Raw genomic sequence first — 19,641 nt, 5'->3', positions numbered from 1 at the left:
AAGGAAAAGAAAAAGAATGAGAATCAAAGTAAAACCTAAGGGCTAAGGCTAATTTAGTAATTTTATTATTATTTTATTATTTATATATATATATCCGGTTATCAGTTATAATTAGATATATATATATAAATGCTAAAACTAGTAACTACTCTGGTAGAGCCGGTTATTGGTTATTTTCAACCGGGTACCAAATTGGTTTCCCGATTATCGATTGGTACCCGGTTACCTACTGGATTTACACCCCTACAAATATGCCATAGTATCACACTTCTGGGAAGGATTTGGCTTAAGTACTGTAAAAAAATTACAGCGTATTTACTGTAATTTTTTCAATAGTCCAAATTTAATTTCAGTAGTTTTTTCAATGGTCCAAATCTGATTCCACTACTGTCCTTGTGTGCTCCGCTACTGTCAAAGTGTAATTGTTGAATACCCATTTTGATTTTTCTATCCTTTGATTCTTTTGGTCTCTTGAGGAAAACTGTATATATCAGCGATTCAGCAGTGCCATCATTCATATCAACTGAATATGCTACTGAGAAACTCCTTGAAATTAGTTTTACAAAATCAAATAGACTTGATCACTAACCAGTTAATAGTTTAATGAAGCTGTAGGATGGATCTATAAATGAAGCAATTTGTTTAGAAAAGTTCAAATATATAAGAGAGTTCCAAGAAAAATGTAGTCACTTTGATTATGTCAAAGTGTAAATTATAATTTTTTATTATATATCCCTATTGGTTGTCATTTTCGTAACTAAATTTGTTTGGGACAGAAATTTTCTACAAATCAATTTGTAAGAAATTTCTTACGACCCACATCTAAGATGACATGTGTCTCTTGATATGTGAGAAGCACATGTTATTTAAATAACATGTGCTTCTTACATGCTTTTTTAATAGCATTAATAAAAAAATATATGTTCCTCACATGTTTAAATGACACATATCATTTTTATATGTGGGTTGTAGGAAATTTTTGTCCATTTGTTTGGGTGTCACCATTTTTCAAATTATATTATATTATATTTCAAAAACTTGTTTGGATGGTTTTTGAATTTCACAATAAGAATGGAGTGAATAACTAAACAATGGAGATATATCCTCCCAGTATTTATTAAAGAGAAATTACATTTTATCCACCTAGTATTAGCCAAAGTAACATTTTAGCTAATTTAGGTAGTTATGTAGCAAAAAACCACTCAAAAGCTTAGCACTCTTAGCAGTTTTCTTTAGTTTTATCTTAAATTTAGGAAATCAAGCTACTTTTTATTTTTTTATTCAAATATACTCTACAACTAGTTCACTTATATTTTCCTATACCATTTAAATATTTTTTAATTATTTTTTTATGATTAATTTTTTAGAGACAAGATATCGAGATGGATGCTATTTTTGAAAAATAGGTAGATAAAATAGAAAAAATTAATAATAAATAAATAATTGACCAAAAATTTAGGTAAGTAATGTGAATGCCCTAAGGATTGGAATGTATCAAGTATTGGAGTATAATATAGAATTTTGGTCAAAGAGTTTGTCGAATGAAATTTGATTCCGGTGAAAAATGATCAAACGGTCAAACCACGTGGGTAAATAATCAAAAGGACTGACTTTTTCTTTTTTTATATGCCTATCATGTCGTTCTTTTCATGTTATCTCATCGAGGAGTGATTGTTGTGCCCTACTCTAGAGACAAAGGGTAAGTTATACGTAAGACTCAACCCACATGAGATCTTGATTGTTGTGCCCTACTCTAGAGACAAAGGTAGGTTATACGTAAGACTCAACCCACATGAGATCTGCCCCATATCTTTAAATCCTTGCACAACTTTTATGTAATAGTCATTTTCCTATCTCATCTCTTTCTATAAACTTCGTCGTTTGTCCAACACATTTTCTTGCCATAAGTAATTAAGCTCTTTAATTTCTTCTCCAATGGATTCAGGACTTGCTCATATTCACGGCCATTTCCTTGTCCTTGTTATTATCGTCCTCCAGCTTCCTGCAATACCTCAAGCTTACGACAACGTGACTGTGGGTTCAGCTCTTTTTGCCACAGACGATAATTACTCCACCTGGACTTCACCATCTGGCGATTTCGCTTTTGGGTTCCGCCGCCTTCCTGGTGAACAAGATCAGTTCCTCCTGGCTATCTGGTACGCTAAGCTACCGGAAGAAACTGTCGTTTGGTCTGCCAACAGGGATTACCCGACAGAGAAAGAATCAAAAGTGGAGCTAACAACCGCTGGACAGCTAGTTCTCAGCGCTCCAAGTGGGTGGGAATTGTGGAGGTCCAACAACACTCAGTCTCAGAGTGCCGGAGTGTCGCATGGGGCGATGCTAGACGCCGGGAACTTTGTGATTACAAGCAGAGATTCAAGCATCATCATATGGGACAGCTTCAGCGAACCAACCGACACAATCTTACCAACCCAAGTATTGGGTTTTGGGAACAACCTTTTTTCTAGCATGTCTGAAGACAGTTACAAGCAGGGCAAATTTCAGCTCCGTCTCACTACTACTGGAAATCTGACACTTAACCAAATAGATGTCTACAGCAGGAATCCTTACGGAGCTTACTATACCAGCCCGAATGTTTCTGAGCTAATCTTGGACCGGTCAGGCTACCTTCAAATCAGAAACTCAGGGAGCCAAAACATATCAAACCTTACAATATCAAAGGGTTTGGTCATCAGGGGAGACTCCTACTACAAGGCAACGCTTGATTTTGATGGAATCTTCAGACTCTATGCCCACCCAAAGAAGTTCACTGGCAAAGTCAGCTGGTCTGCCATCTCGTATGTTCCTGACAACATCTGCATGAGTATTTTAGACACTTTAGGAAGTGGCCCTTGTGGGTATAACAGCATATGCGCACTCAGTCAGTTTGGTAAACCGGATTGCCAATGTGCCCCTGGCTTTTCTCTGCTGGATGTAAACAACAAGTATGGTGGCTGCAAACAAGACGATGTCAGCTATATGCATGAATGCAACGAGAAGGGATCTGTGATTGCAGAGGATCGATTTGAATTCTTGGAGATGGTGTTTGCAGATTGGCCTTTAGCTGACTATGAGATGCTGAAACCTACGACAGAATTTGAATGCACGAAATCATGCTTGCGTGATTGTTACTGCGCAGTTGCCATTTTCCAGGATCCGAAGTATAATGATGGCATAGGAAGATGTTGGAAGAAGAAATTGCCGCTTTCTAATGGGAGGCTCAACCGGAGTTCCATTGATAGAAAAGCTCTGTTCAAGAAATTGAAATTGGAACCGAACAGCTCTTCCCAGAATTCAATGAATCCGAACCCGGGTGGAAGACAGCAGAATCAAGCAATATTGATCCTCGCAATCCTCCTAGGTACTTCAGTACTTCTGAACTTCTTTTCTGTCGCTTCAATTTCTCTGGTTGTCTTCTGTTTGTGGCAAGGAAAACTACCAAACCTTTATAGAACCTTAAATACAAGAGATCCAGAGACAAATCTACGTTGCTTTACATACAAAGATCTTGAAGAAGCCACTAATGGGTTTAAAGAAGAATTGGGCAGGGGTTCTTTTGGCACTGTTTATAAAGGGGTATTAGTATCAGGTTATAGCAAACATGTTGCTGTCAAGAAGCTAGACAAGTTGGTGAGGGAAGGTGAGAGGGAATTCAAAACCGAAATGACTGTGATCGGCCAAACTCACCATAAGAATTTGGTCCAGTTACTTGGCTACTGCGACGAGGGTGAACACCGACTCTTGGTGTACGAGTTTATGTACAACGGATCGTTGTCGAGTTTCCTCTTTGGAGTGATAAGACCAAGTTGGCAACAAAGAATGCAAATTGCATTAGGAATTGCTAGAGGGATCATGTATTTGCATGAAGAATGCAGCACGCAAATCATTCATTGCGACATAAAGCCTCAAAACATACTCTTGGATGATTCTTTTACAGCCAAAATTTCTGACTTTGGACTGGCAAAGCTTTTGATGAGCCACCAGACGCGGACTCTCACGGGCATCAGGGGGACTAAAGGGTACGTTGCACCAGAGTGGTTCAGGAACACACCAATCACTGTAAAGGTGGATGTTTATAGCTTTGGGGTCATGCTGTTGGAGATCATTTGCTGCAGGAGATGTGTGGAAATTGAGATGGAGAGGGCAGCAATACTAACTGAATGGGCTTATGAATATTATAGTAAAGGGAAAGTTGAAAGATTGGTGGAAAATGATGAGGAGGCTTTAAGTGATCTGAAGAAGGTGGAGAAGTTGGTGACAGTGGCAATTTGGTGTGTTCAGGATCTGCCATTATTGAGGCCTTCCATGAGGGAAGTCAGTAACATGCTAGAAGGCATTCTTGAGGTTGTTGCACCCCCATGTCCTTTCCTCTACAGTTCAATGTCTGGATCTGATTTTCAGTCATCCTAGAATTAAGGGACTTTCAACTAATATAATACAGATGTAGTGTAAAGGAATTTCTGAATACTGCTTTGCAGCTTCCATAGACAGGGAATTCCCAACCTTTGTTCTTTTTTTAGTTATGAACAATAAGAGCTGGGTGATTTGATTACTAATGGAGTTTTGGATGTCTCTTGGAAATTAAATAAATACATTTTTCATCCACAATTAGGATGAAAAAATGCAATGTCAATCGTGAAGAACTGATCAATGTTGTCATCCAATGACAACTAGCCTTGAAATTCCTTGATAGATTATGTCCAACAAAACCCTAACAAGGAATTTCTGGTTTTCTTTTATTTCTTTATTTCTTATTTTGAGTTCCAATACAAAGAGACATAATTAGTCTTTCATTTACATGAAAAATCAACTTCAGCACTTCTCTATAGTTTTGGTGAAGTAAATTAGAGTCCAATAAAAAGGCGGACTTGGATGTGAAGGCCCAACTCTTGCTGCGGACTCCTTTGGGTTTGAAGGAAAATCCTCAAAATGAAAGATCAAGTTAAAAACCATCACTTATATGTATATAGTAACGAGTGTCTTACAGATTCAATGGTTGATTTAAAAAACAGATGTATGTGTATCATATTTCCTACAACATAAGGTTTCATTTATAATAAGAATCTTCTAAATTATATTTTTAGAGGTTTTAAATCAAAGACCTACTTCTAGAGTTTTTAAGAAATTCAATTTTTAAAGTTTTAAAATCTCAACTTAAATAGTTGGATTTTTATTATCTCAACCCTTATCACTTTAAAATCCTCTAAAATTCAGCCTTTAATTTGGAAATAAGATTCTCTTAATTTCGAGTAAAATGAAAATCATTTATTTTAAGTACACTCTAAAATCCTCTAAATTTCAGCCTTTTAATTTGAAAATAAGATTCTCTCAATTTTAAATAAAATTAACCTCATTTATTTTAAGTACATATTTAATTTTATTTTGTTGCATCTGCTTTGCCCTTAAATGCATCTCAATCCATGAGGTTCACCAAGGACTTAAACCTCACTTTCAGGCAGGTGCAACCTTTCACCTCCTACAATAAATGTATAATTAAGCAAAATAGTGAATGATTTTCTAAGTTCAACTAATTAGTACATTGTACGTAGAAGATAAGATTAGTTATTGTCATGAATTGCCGAAAGTATGTTAGATATTATCTCCATATGTGGCCTATATGCCATCTACACGGTATTCATTATATTTTTAATTAATAAATATAATATACAATATTACGGTTATGGTAATTTCTATTAATTTAAATTATCGTAATGGAATCGTTTAATTGATTTAAAATCAATTAATAATATTGTTTTCTTGATGGGAGGAACAATACGGCGTTTATCATATTTGAGGGTCCCTTACCTAGCCTATAAATATACAACTTGTATACACCATCAGTACCGCAATACAGTAAAGCATAGGTTAGAAGATCCCTCAAATAATATTTTTTGTTCTTCATATCTTCGTGAAAACGCTTCAACAAAGATGGCTAGAGGTAAGTCTAGATCTTTGTCATTTTATTTCTGTTGCGCATGTTAGTTGATCATAATATGTTTATATGTTCTAACAAAGCATACACCGTAGAAGCCGAGGTAGGGCAAAAGCCCTTGGTTGATGTTTCAATTCTCACCGATAAAATTTGAATCACTACATTTTATTTGAAGTAAAAATGAGTTATTTTATGGTCAAAATATGTTATTGCTGTATTTAATTGTGTAGATAATATCACATCATTTATTTATTTTTGTAGAAAAACTTCACTTATAATTTTTGATCTTTCATTTCTTTTGAAAAAAATACATAAAAAGTGTCGATTTAAGGTATTTATCTTTCATTTTTTTTTTCAATTTCAACTATTAGTTAGAACTTTCAGTTAAATGCCGTCAAAATTACAAAATACTCCTATGTTTATTTTTGAAAAAAAAAAATTATAAAAATTTTCAAAGATTCAGGCATGAGTATTTTTTCAAATTCCGTTAAATTCTTACCAATACCTAAATCTTAACAACATATATATATATATTCCAAAAAACAAATAGAGGCATTTTAGAAATTTTGACATTTTTTAAAGTATGGGTACATTTTTTTAAAAGTGATAAAATATCCAGAGTTATAAGTGAAGCTCTTATATATATATATATATAATTGCATATTATTTATATTGACCACAAAATGACTCTTGGCTAAAAGACAAGTATATATAGCCTTTTCAATTACCATCAGGTCCATCACCAGTACTGTGCTATCACCTACTCGATCGTTTTCGACTTTTCACGTTGCCAGTACCGTCCAGAAAGTTCTTCACCAGCAAGTGGCAATGTGGGCTTAAATGCATCTCAATCCATAGCTAAACAAACAGTCGACGTTTTAACGTCGCTTCAATTACTTTTTAAATGATTTATTTATTTTTTTTCTTTTTTTTAAAAAAATACTTAAATGCATCTCAATCCATGAGGTTCATCAAAGTAACAAAAAAAAAATGTGAGTACCACATGTTGTTGCATGATTGGATTTTAAATGACATGTTAACGGTGATTAGTTTTCATCAAATTTTTGTACCACGTGAAGCTTATTGCAAATCGGAGTAATTACATTGACTGATTTTACATTTTTGCTTTATATAATAGTATTACATGGCCGACTCTACCCTTAGGCGACTTAGGCGGTTGCCTAATGCCCCAAATTAATAATTATACAATAACAACTCTCTCTCTCTCTCTCTCTCTCTCTCTCTCTATATATATATATATATATATAAGGCACCAATATGGTAAAAGGTTAAAAAAAAAAAAAAAAATAGTAATAATTAAGGCTTTCAATTAATAATTATACATTAAAGGTTTTTTTTTTTTTTTTTAAAAAAAAAACTCTAATTTTTGTACAAAATTAATAAATAATATCTAATTAAGGCCCTCCATTGTAGCAAAAAAATAATAATTTTACAATATTGGGCCTTAAAAAATCTCTAGACATGAAATGAGAATTTATTGACTTTTTACATGTAATCATTCAATTTCTTATAGTATTTAAAATTCACCTTCATAGAGAATGGACTTTTCATAAAAGTTACTAATTAAGGCTCCAACGTCGTAAAATTTTCAACTGTATATAATTTCTTGAAAATTTCATTTGTTTACTTTCTCATTTTCACATATGAAAGCCCAACGTGTATATATAACTTTAGAGAATTGTTCAAAAAAAAAAAAAACTTTAGAGAAATGATTTAAATATATCTATGTACACATCTCGTTTTCAAATCCTCTATTGAATATATGAGATTTACATTGGGTCTCACAAATTTAATGGTAGATTTGAAACTTGGTTGTATGGAAGGGTGTAATAGATATATATGTGATGTATGTTTATCGTTTCTCACAACTTTATTGAAGGTGGCAATGTCAATTTCAATTAAATTGTCAATAGAACATAGAAAGTATTTGTCTCCAATGTGCTCCAATCTCACTCAGAATTGAATATTGAGAAGAATATAAAAAGTCTTCAAAATGCATAAATTTGAATGGTTAGCATTGTGCAAAACAAATAGAATCAAAAGCAAAACAATGCTCTTCAACTTCCAGCATTTTTTTTTTTTTGGCAATCATATTCCATTACAAATCACTCTTTATAACTTTTAATTTTCTCTTTATTTTGTTTCCTTAAAGTCTTTTATATATATATATATATATTCTCTCATGTTCTTAAATCAAGTGATAAGCCATTATATCTAATAAGTGATAATAAAAAAAAATCATACCTAATATCAACAATGTCCCAAGAAAAATTAGTCATATTATCAATTAAAAAAGAGATGTTAGAAAAACTTAAATATAAAAACTTAATGAACAATTTGCATCTCAAAAGGCGAGAAGAATAATTTTTAAATACAAATATAATATTAATATGATTTAATTAAGATATAAAAACTTAAAAAGAAAACTCACTTAAATTTATCATTTCAAGTCTCAAATTGTATGGAGCCGGCGCTAAATAGTAATACTAGCACTAGGTACATGCATGATTGAGTTTTGGCCGACATCAAATTATTGAAACATTGCAAGCTGGTATAGTAGATATGGTTCGTGATCATTGAGGAAGTCAAAGTGAGAGTACTAGGTGTGTCAATAATTAGAGTACTGACAAAGAGTGATGGAAGAAGCCATTGTTATTATTAAGCTCGATAGTAGGATAGGTAGCTAGAGGAGAAGCCGAGAAGGTATGGTTCTTGATCATTTTTTTTTTGTTTACTTTATTATTATTATTTTTATGATAACATTTTTCATGCAATCTAATGAAAAAGTTAATTAATGATAGCACATACTTTGCTATGATTTTAGAAAACTAGTTTATAATTTTCACAAAAAATTTCCTAGTTTAATTATGCATATTTAACATGCATATATGCAACATTATGTAAAACAATTTGTATGATGTAAACCATTAACAAATCAGTAAAATTCTTATATCTATATGATATTCCATGCATGCATGCATGTGATAATCATAAATTGAGAGAATAAGTAAACTTAAAATTGGGAGATGAAATTATGATGAAAAGCTTGTTGCTAGGATGTGTTATTGGCCGCGCGATATAGAAGAATTAAAGAGAATAATTTTTTCTCTAAGGAACTATATATATATATATTCAAAGGAGGGGAAAGGTGGAATATATGGTGGTCGATTGGTATAGGGCCTAGGGGGCTTTATGTTCTCTTGAAAAGTTTTGAAAATTTTGGGAGAATAAGAGGCAAGGGAACGAGAAATGCTAAGGGTCATTTTTTTATTTTTTTTAATGGTGATTTTAAAAGTCACATTAATATTGTAATGATTAAAAAATAAAAATAAAAATAGTCTTTAGCATTACTCAAGGGTACACGCCATAATTAAGGGGTCTTTTTTTATGGGTACGGGATTTTTTCTTTTCCAAAATGAACTAGGTTTAAGAGATAAAAAATAATATAATTAAAAGTCTAATTTTTGGAATTTTTGACAAATCTGGACAAACATACCCATAGGGGTCAGCTAGGGCTTATTTGGCTTAAAAATAGCATTTAAAATATTTATCTATTAAAATTCTCATGCTACAAATAAATTTGGATATATGCTATTAAACCAATTTTATGAAGCTTTGAAAAATTATTTCTAATATCATAGCATTAATAATATACTAATTAACGTTTAATGACGACATTTGCCTCAAATTCCACTGCTTTCCCATTCAAATCGGTGTTTGAAGATTTGTTTGTCATATATATTATTAGTAAATATTCTAATTGATGTTTTATGATGAGGGATTTTGACACCAGATTTTGCCTGATTTTTGGGAGGATCCTCATTTTCATTCGTAGCTTGATTATGTTTAAGAATTGGATTTTTGCAATTTTTGATAATCTTGGATTTTCTTTAGCTATTTAAGCTCGTATTGTGGGCTTATAACACTGCAAAAATTTCAAGAAATTACAAAAAACCGATTAAAAAAATGTCCAAACAATTTTTTCTAGACGGTTTCAAACCATCCAGAAAAATGGGTTGTTAATCCGAGTTATGGACGGTTTGGGCCAAACTGTCCGCAATTCTATACAGATTGGGAAAAACCGTCCAGAATTTGTTATTTTTTTAAAAATATATATATATTTTTTATAATTATAATAGTAATTATTTTTTTAATATAATTATTATTCTTATTTTTTTGGTCCAGCAATCAGAGCTTCTACATTCTACAGGAAATATCCACCGAAAATCAGCTCCAGTTTTACTGGAAATCCATCGGAGAATCAGGCTTCTTCGGTTCTTCTTGGGTTCGACAGGTCATTGCTGGTCTCCTTCGGGTTCCACTGGAAATCAACGGAAGATCCGGTCACTGGGTACATATCCCGGGTGTCAAAAAATTCTTCACAAATCAAACCCAAAAATTTTCAAAACCTCATCTTTCAGCTGTGAATCATCACAATCCAAACCCAAAACAAACACAAAATGTAAATCAAACCTAAGAATTTCACTTACCCAAAAAAAAAAAAAAGACCCATTTGGTGGTTTGGAAGAGAGTGGTGACAAGGATGCCGGAAGGGGGGAGAGAAAGAGAGCGGAAGAGAGAACCGGCCAGAAATCCACGTATTCTGGCCAGAGATCCGGCATGGCGTAAGTTTCGGTCGGATCCAACCAAAGATCCAACCTTCCGCTTCAGATCCGACCTCAACGACATCACCGACTCCGTGTCCAGATCCCATCGCCTGTCACAATCGCCGGCCGGAGAGAGAAGAAGAAGAATGAGAGGGAGAGGGAGAGATGAGGTCGAGACTCGAGAGAGAGAGATTTTTTTTTTTTTAAGGGAGAGAGATCTAGGTCTTTCTTTTAAAAAGAAGAAAATAGGAAAATGAAAAAAAATAAATAAATAAAGGAAAAAAAGAAGTTAAGGCGATTTCATTTTATTTCCAAACAGTTTTCCTTAAACTGTCTGGAAAAAAACAAGGAAAAAAAAAATCCAGACAGTTTTTTTAAATCGTCTGTAAATTTACAGACGGTTCAATTGAAATCATCATAATTTATTATTTTACGGACGGTTTTCCAAAAATCATTAGTAAATTTTTTTTTCTAGACGGCTTTAAAAACCGTCTAAAAAAAACTGTCAATAAATAGAAGTTTTTTTGTAGTGTTATGACTTGATTATTCGAACTTCAATAATAATTCAGTGTTTTTTTTCAAAAAGAGATTAACTCTTTTTCTAAATACTTTGGGCGATTTGGGTTTTTTCTAAAACCCCTATTCAATTTTGCCTCCGCTAATATACCTCCAACCTTTAATACCCATTCTCTATTGCCCTTCCTACATTGTTTAGATGAATATGAGATCTTTGTACTGTGTCACAAAAGCAACTTAAAGCTAGCTGTATTCTCAATTAGAAATATTTGACATTGATGTAATCCTAATCTGTAAGGATTACATCTATATCTAAGTAAGAGATATATCTAATATGAGTAGTAGTTGAATAAGAATCATATTTCTTCTAGTGAGATTAGACGAGTAATAGTAGTTGTTTTCATTTAAAGTTCTATTTGAATAACAATAGGTTATCTAGCTGAATGTATTGGATAACTCTATCTAGAATAGAGTTACACTCATATGGGGAGTTTGCTAGCTTTATTGTGTATTTAAAGGAAAGATTATGGAATATATGTTAAGTTGAATTATTTATTTGATAAATACAGTTTACTGTGTTTTGGGAGTTCATGCCTCACTCGAAACAGCCAACCTATCAATTCCTATATTTTGTATTAATTAGTTAACATCAATTGGTATTAGAGTTAGCGTTTTCCTCTTGAATAACAAGAAGTGTTTACTCAAGGGGAAGGGTTTCCCTCAAAACAAACCAGATATTAGACAACATAGGAAAATTAAAGAACAGGAGTTGGGCAATTCGGGATTTTTCATTATAACCCGTCTAGCAACACGTTTAGTAACAAAAGAGAGACAACAAGAAGAGATGGATCAACGACTGGGAAACATGGAACAATCAATGAAGAGCTTATCGGATAGCCATGAGGAATTCCATAAGAGTCAACAAACTATGTAAGATCGCATGACAAAAATCTACGAGATGCTTGCCAAAACATCAAATGGTGAGAATTCATGTGGAAGAAATCACGAATACGAAGGAGAAAATTCTTTCAAATTTTTCTGGAATGAAGATGAACGAGCAAAGATAGAAAATATGCAGTCAAAATTTATCATGTGGAAGGAAAAATCCAACAAAAAGATGGAGGAGCATATGAGAAAAATTGAAAGTTTTTCTACACCAAGCCCCGCTCTAGCAAGCTAATCATTGCTCATAACACCTACCCCATAGGCTGCCACTATCAAGAGGAAGAAAAGAGTTGTTGAAGCAACAAAAATTCATCCATGCCAGCGTCGCACCAAACCACCGTCGATCAGGCCCAGATCCAAACATCACTGGAGCCAGCAACGTCGTCTTTCCTCAACAACGCTAGCAATGCTAGATCGGAATCTCCACCACCGTTCTTCCACCGTTATCAAACCGCACCGCCAAATCGCTCCTAGTCATTGTCGCAGTTCCGTCCGACAGCCATCACCTCGCACCGGCCATTGCAACCGCCGATCCAAAACCCACCGCACCAAGCGTCGCCATCAGCCCTGCCAAGCTGGATAGCTCTTTTGTTACAAAGATGCGAAAGAAACAAGCAATGGCGTTTTTGTTTGGCTCAAACGAAGAAAAAAAAGAGGGGTACAAACAGAACGAGTTTGGCTTTTATGAAGGGCCTAGTTAGTTAATGGGTCAACTTTCTTTTGTGGCTCAAAGATGGAGCAGATGCGTGCACTGTTTTTAATATTTTTTATTAAGTTATATTTTTGGAAGTGTTAAATCTAAGTAAGAGATATATCTAAGTTGCAGATATATCTAATAGGAGTAGTAGTTGAATAAGAGTCTTATCTCTTCTAGTGAGAGAAGACAAGTAATAGTAGTTGTTTTCATTTAAAGTTCTATTTGAATAGCAATAAGTTATCTAGCTAAATGTATGTGATAACTCTATCTAGAATAGAGTTACACTCCTATGGGGAGTTTGCTAGCTTTATAATGTATTTAAAGGAAAGATTATGGAATATATGTTAAGTTGAATTATTTGTTTGATAAATACAGTTTACTGTGTTTTGGGAGTTCATGGCTCACTCGAAACAGCCAATCTATCCATTCCTGTGTTGATAATCTTTTTTCTAGAGATGTGGAAGTCTTCTTAGTATCATATTTTCTGTAAGTGGACTTTGATGTATTGCTGATGATTCATGTCATCATGTGTGAGAGATCTTCTAAGAATCTCAGGCTTTGTTCTAAAGAATATTAATTAGTTTGATCATTAGATTTACAAAATATGAAGAAAAAAAACCGAGGATTCTTTAAACTTTGCATTCTCCATATAGTATTTTCAGAAAGTGTTCTTTTGTGTTCAAAGAACCTAATTTTTTAATGCTAATTCAGCCTGACGTTTACTGCCTGCAATAGGTTTGTAAACAACTAATTGAGATATGTTTGGTGTCATTTTCTTACACATTTTTTATTTTTTACAAATTCACTATTAAATCTATAGAACCCATAGTAATATCATAAATTTAATGGTAGATTTGCACATCTAATTTGGGTAAGAAAGTGTTGCACATAATTAAATTTCTGTTGTTCTTAAGCAACATTTTAAAACATTAATGTGATTTGCTATATAGTAGGGGTGTACATGTGGATGGATATTAACCAACTGCATCCACTATCCGCACATGTGGATATGGACATCAAAAATCACTATATGCAAGTGCGGATGTGGATATCGGTTTTAAGGTATGAGGGTGCGGATAATAACCGTATTCACATACCCTTTTATATATATATATATATTCCACTTATGAATGTGTAATATTTAAACAATTTATATTTTTTTTATGTTATGAATTTGTAATTTTATTTTTATTTTTTTTTATGTTGGATTAGCAATTTTTATTTTTATTTTTATTTTTTTTTAAGTCTGCTGCTTGATTTTTATACTCATTGAATCATGGATAATAAAACATAAGGGTAATTCTTGTGAGCATTAATTAATTACCTTATTATTTTGAGGTCGTATCCATCATCTTTCTTTTTCTTTTTCTTTTTTTTTTTCTTTTTTTTTTGTCCGTTCTACATATTTTTGGTGTTGCATTATATTTTCAAAACAAGTCCAAACGACTAAAAATCGATAAAGCATTTAAAATAGGCTCATTGCCTATTTGCGAATAGCGGATAATAACTGCAATAACCGCGCGGACACGGATAGTAAAAAAATAGTGTGGGTGCAGAAGTGTATCTAAAAGCAATATCCACATTTTACGGATGTGGGAGCAGATATTCACATGTACACACCTACTATATAGTTAAAATCACAAACTTTCATTAGTCTGAAAATCACACACACACACACACACACACATATATATATATATATATATATATATATATATATATATATATATGTTTAGTGAATTAATTATATATGAATGTATATGCCATGGCATGAAATCTTACGTCTAGATTAAAGAGTTTTTGGCAAAGGTAGGTGGGTTAGTTGTTATTTAAAGGTCAAAATCGATACCTACTTATATAATGAAGTCCTTGTCGGACAAGGTTAGCTTGTAACTCGGGATTTCTCATAGGCTTATCTTTGTTAAAACCCCAAATATTTTAGAAGTGCCTTCCTCTAAGTCCTATCTCAAGTCACCTTACTTTCTTTCTAGAAAAACAGAAGCCAAAATTCTTTTTAACGATATATATATAAATTTGTTAGTCTTTTTGTTAGAATTGATATAAATTAAATAATAAAATTCATCAATTTCTATTACCTTAAGTTTTTTAAAATAAGTGGGGATCTAACAATTTTCAGCCAAACAATCACTAATTCAAATCCTGCAAGCTAGCTGCTCTTAATATTCTAGAACTATAACTTCATGATTATTTTCTACAAAGAGAGATATGGAGGGGGAGGGATTGTTAGGTTTGTTAATGGCTGCTTGCTTGAAATTGCATCAACGGCTTAAATCAAAAGGAAATATTCTCACCTAATAGGTAACAAAAAGTCTCCACTCTTCACCAAAGGACAAACAATTATCAATTAGTTAAAGAATGATCATATTTTAATTTCACTTTTTGTTATATTTTAATCCATTTATAATATATGTGTGGCTGCTATCTGAGATCCTCGATCATTAGGGCCGGGAGAGACAAAAGGCCAAGGAACAATAGAAAGAAAAGGAGCTCTGTGCATTTTTGTCTTAGGGTTTGTGACCATATATACGTCTACAATAGAAATGTTTGACATGATCAGTTAATTTGTCCCTTAACAAAGGTCAAACCCGCTCGTCTACTTCAAGACAATGGCTGGTCTTTTTCACATATATGTATTTCGTGTCCCAAACTATCTACAACTAACTTTTTTTATATTCACCTACTGTTGGATTATATTCAGCCAGGTCTCTCTCGATCTCTCTCTCTCTCTCCCCCCGTCTCTCTCATTGAAGATAAGAAATAAGAATCTACAAGGTGCATGTACGTGCTAGAGTTCACATGCGAAACCTTCGTTTAATTGATGGATATAAGATTTGAACTCAAAATATTTATTATGATTACTATGTACTCTAAAAACTTAAACCAAGAAAAAATAAAGAATTTAATAATTTAATTTATATTTTAACACCATGAAAGCTCACAAATAGATGCCAACCATTCATCGATCATGACTGTGTTAAACCATCTGTGGCGGCCATCATTTTATATCTTGGTCTATGATGCAACTGAACAAGGAAGAGGGGAAAGGAAGTAATATAAAGATCGATCACAGAGTTGATATTGTTGCAACAAATCAAAGCTTCTAATATACATATAACAGTAACATATATTTACTCTCTAAGAAAAAGGCTTACATGAATGATCTACGGATCCCTTCATACAATGGGAGGTCATATATAATTTGTATAGCCAGTAAAAATCTAGGAAATCCAGCTCTCATATATGTAATTAATGAACATGTATTTAGTTTACAAATGAATCTAAATCTTGTAATATAAAGGGAAAGCTTCAGACAATGATGTACGCATGCGTCGTTCTTCTATGAGGTTTGCCATGGCTGCAAAGCTGCTTGTCTGCAGTATAAAATTTCATAATTAAATAAGAAAGGTGATTAAACAAAAACAAGGAAAAGGAAAAACAAAGAAACAAGAGAGTCTCAAAATATTAATTAAACAATTAAAATTCACTACTTTTTATTATTTTAAACTTATAAAATAAGTAATAATTTAACAGAGCTTCTATAAAGAGAAGTAAAGCTCAGTTGATATACATGTCTACCAGAAATATTAATCGAAGTATAACATGAAAATCTAAGCAATATTCAATAATTAAAGAGAAAGACTTACTCTATAAAATCGTTCCAGTAAGAGTCACTTGCTTCATCGTCCATGATATCTCCCAAAGGTAGTTCAAAGGTGGTTGAAGTGGATGAAGGGTTAGACAAATCATTTAAGCTATTCTTGTTTTCAATTTGGCTGATAATGGAACAGCACTGATCATCAGGCGAGGCCGAAACCAACTTGGGAAGTGCATTTAAAGGTGGAATAATATTAGAATATGAGGTACCAAGTTGGCCATAATTATCACTGTTATTGCCATTTACAACATCACCGTGTTGTTGTAGCGGAGGAGCTTCAAAGTTTGGAAGATGATCATTGGACTGAATTTGAGCAGGGATTTGTGAAGGAAAACCAATTGAGCCGCCATTGACCAGCCCTTCAAGATAATTGTCAGGAATTGACGACGACGACGACCCAAAATGATTGAATATTGCTTCAATATTTGAAGTGGGAGTAGTGGTGTTCAGGACTTGGATTATATTATGGAGCACCTGGATCTTTGCAAGCTGCGCGGCATCTGATTGTAGCCTGAGAACATTGTCCCAAGGATTAATTGTCAAATTGGCAAAATTGGCAGCAGCAAGCAACTGTGGCAGATTGGAAAGGATATTAAGGTGGTCTGTTCGTGGCCTGTGGGTGACTGGATCTATGCCCATTTGGAGAAGCTTTTTCTTTACATGGGTGTTCCAAAAATTCTTAATTTCGTTGTCCGTACGTCCCGGAAGATGGCTAGCTATGGCCGACCACCTATAATAATAATAAACCATAAATAAAGCAAGATTTATGATCACTTCATTTGTGTGTGTGTGTATATATATGTGTGTGTGTAATGTATTCAACATGTAATAAATAACATATGATCAATAATTTTACAAAGAAAAAAAAAATGTAAGAGTTTTAGAAGGATTAATTACTTATTTCCAAGAACTGAATGTAGGTTGATGATGGTTTGTTCTTCTTCGTCAGAAAACTTTCCCCTTTTGATATCAGGCCTGAGATAGTTAGTCCACCTAAGCCGGCAACTCTTTCCACACCTGTTCAGTCCGGCAAGCTTTGGGAGAGCTCTCCAACTTCCATGGCCATGTTTCTGAATGTAATCGACCAGCTTTTGATCCTCCTCTGTCGTCCATGGCCCCTTCTTCAAACCATTTTCATCGCAGCATGGTGATCTCCCCATCATTTCTACAGAAAAAAAAAAAAAAAAAATTGAGGATGAAGAATTATTTTCCGTTAGTTTTCTCCTTTGCTAGCTTGTATTGGAGTTATATACATACGATGCCAAACAAAAGAACAAAAGAGCAAAAGAAATTCAAACCTTGAAATTTTTTTTATGATCGAGTGATTAGTTTAGGAAGTGTAAGATAAGAAGTGCTAGTTATATATAGTGCGTGGATGTTTGCAAAGAACATTACTTTATCATAGTGTAAGGCACAAGCTTTCTTCTCCATGAGACGATAGTATGACATGTATTTTATATCATAAATAGCAAGTTACGAGTACGTTTAATTGCTTTTAATTATATCTTCTCCGTGAGACGATAGTATGTCATGCCCTGGAAATTAAACAACGTCTATGAGAGAGAGGCATTGAGAGTACGTTTAATTGCTTTTAATAATTACCCATTGAACTTTGAAACAACTACATGTCGTTCTTATCTAGGGTATTTTCAAAATCAAAAACATTTTACTACATATTAAACATTTTAAGGGGGTATGTACGTACGTAACATTGGAATGTTTTACCGAAAGCAAGTGTTACTTTGAGATAGCAAAAGGTTTCAACACGAAGACGTAAACTCAACATGAAATTAGTGAGATATAGTTAAGAAGTCTGACTGTTTAATTAAATTGGTCAAGTTAAGGTTAACTTATATAACATTATATATACCAATGTTTCGACACGATCTAAACTTGATACGCAACACGGGACTTTTAAGACTAGCAATGTTTGACACTACCCGCAAACCTTACATAAACCTAATATAAAATTAACGGATTAGGCCGGACTAAAAGGTCTGACTTCCATCCATATGACAAGTTCTAAATTTACTCTAAATCTTTTAATTTGGATAACATCAGGACCGGCTCAACCATAAGGCGAGTTAGGCGGTCACCTAAGGCCCCTAAGTGGAATAAGACCCCTAGAGACAAGTTTGTTCAAAAAGAAAAGGAAAAAGAAAAGAAAAAAAAAAAAGGCCTGATCATAATCTGAAAATGTTTTTTCCAGTAGAATAAGGCCTCAAAGACAAGTTTGTTTGAAAAAAAAAAAAAAAAGCCTAATTATAAATGAAACGGTTTTTTCTAGTGAAATAAGGCCACAAAAATAAGTATGTTTGAAAAAAGAAAAAGAAAAAAAAAAGCTTAATTATAAGCTGAAACAATTTTTTCCCAATAGAATAAGGTCTCCAAATATAGGTTTGTTTGAGACAAAAAAAAAAAAAAAAAAAAAAAAAAAAAAAAAAAGCCCAATCATAATCTGGAATGGTTTTGAAAAAAAAAAAAGCATAATCTCTTATTTGGAGACTCTTCAACTTCAATATAAAAATAAATAGTTAGATACCCAATAACATAACAATTAATACCAATAAAAAAAAATATATTTTCTGATCTCTTATTAGAAGACTCAACTAAAAAGATGTAAACTACAATGAAGCCAATAAAGAGAGGGGCTCATGAAAAAATACATCGTTTAAAATTTTAGCCTTAAGCCATAAAATATATAGAACCGGCCTAGATAACATGCAACTAGTCAACTTAGGTTTACATAACCAATTACATGATCATGATGCAGATAATTGAAGGCTATCATTAAACATAGGAGTAGCATAAACAAGGGGTAGATTGGTAATAGTGCTTAGTGGGTATGTCAACTTAGGTTTACATAACCAATTACATGATCATGATGCAGATAATTGAAGGCTATCATTAAACATAGGCGTAGCATAAACAAGGGGTAGATTGGTAATAGTGCTTAGTACGTACATACCCATTTTCAACCAAAATAATGAGCTTGACCTGTTCAACAGGGCAAACAAGGGGTTATATATATATATATATATATATATAGGGTTGGGATACATGTACTATAAATGTATAATCCTAAGACATGTTGAGGTAAGATTCACAAATGTAAGTTCTTTCAAGAGAAATGATCCTTACACTCATTTTTCACAACAGCCTTACAATAAAACTGACGTGGTTGATAATATTTTATTATTTTTTTTAAAAAAAAAAATAAAACAAACAAAAAAAAATAATAAAATAT

At 33.1% G+C, this 19,641-nt stretch overlaps 2 protein-coding genes across 2 annotated transcripts; one reads left to right on the top strand and one right to left on the bottom strand.

The window, feature by feature from the left end:
* The first annotated feature begins 1,935 nt into the window (after positions 1 to 1,935).
* On the top strand, positions 1,936 to 4,532 carry LOC133861115 (G-type lectin S-receptor-like serine/threonine-protein kinase LECRK1). Its single transcript, XM_062296832.1, has one exon. The coding sequence runs from the start codon at positions 1,936 to 1,938 to the stop codon at positions 4,408 to 4,410; it is 2,475 nt and encodes an 824-aa protein (XP_062152816.1). The 3' UTR covers positions 4,411 to 4,532.
* An 11,313-nt stretch (positions 4,533 to 15,845) lies between these two features.
* LOC133855216 (transcription factor MYB41) lies at positions 15,846 to 17,812 on the bottom strand. Its single transcript, XM_062291407.1, has 4 exons — positions 17,693 to 17,812; positions 17,292 to 17,559; positions 16,384 to 17,124; positions 15,846 to 16,110 (listed from the first exon to the last, which is right to left on the bottom strand). Exons 2-4 carry the CDS (start codon positions 17,555 to 17,557, stop codon positions 16,077 to 16,079), a joined length of 1,041 nt encoding a protein of 346 aa, XP_062147391.1. The 5' UTR covers positions 17,558 to 17,559; positions 17,693 to 17,812; the 3' UTR covers positions 15,846 to 16,076.
* Positions 17,813 to 19,641: the final 1,829 nt, after the last annotated feature.

The sequence above is a fragment of the Alnus glutinosa genome, chromosome 1 (genome assembly GCF_958979055.1).
Source record: "Alnus glutinosa chromosome 1, dhAlnGlut1.1, whole genome shotgun sequence".
In the NCBI taxonomy this organism is placed as follows: domain Eukaryota; kingdom Viridiplantae; phylum Streptophyta; class Magnoliopsida; order Fagales; family Betulaceae; genus Alnus; species Alnus glutinosa.
Note: the sequence above shows the minus strand (reverse complement) of the source record. Positions and strands in the feature narration are given on the sequence as shown.

What these genes read in the sequence shown, in the direction of transcription:
- LOC133861115 (XM_062296832.1), top strand. Translation starts at nt 1,936, where the DNA reads ATGGATTCAGGACTTGCTCATATTCACGGCCATTTCCTTGTCCTTGTT.
- LOC133855216 (XM_062291407.1), bottom strand. Translation starts at nt 17,557, where the DNA reads ATGATGGGGAGATCACCATGCTGCGATGAAAATGGTTTGAAGAAGGGG. An exon ending in CATTCAGTTCTTGGAAATAA is followed by an intron (nt 17,125 to 17,291) that starts GTAATTAATCCT and finishes TTATTATTATAG; the next exon opens with GTGGTCGGCCATAGCTAGCC. An exon ending in TACTGGAACGATTTTATAGA is followed by an intron (nt 16,111 to 16,383) that starts GTAAGTCTTTCT and finishes TTTATACTGCAG; the next exon opens with ACAAGCAGCTTTGCAGCCAT.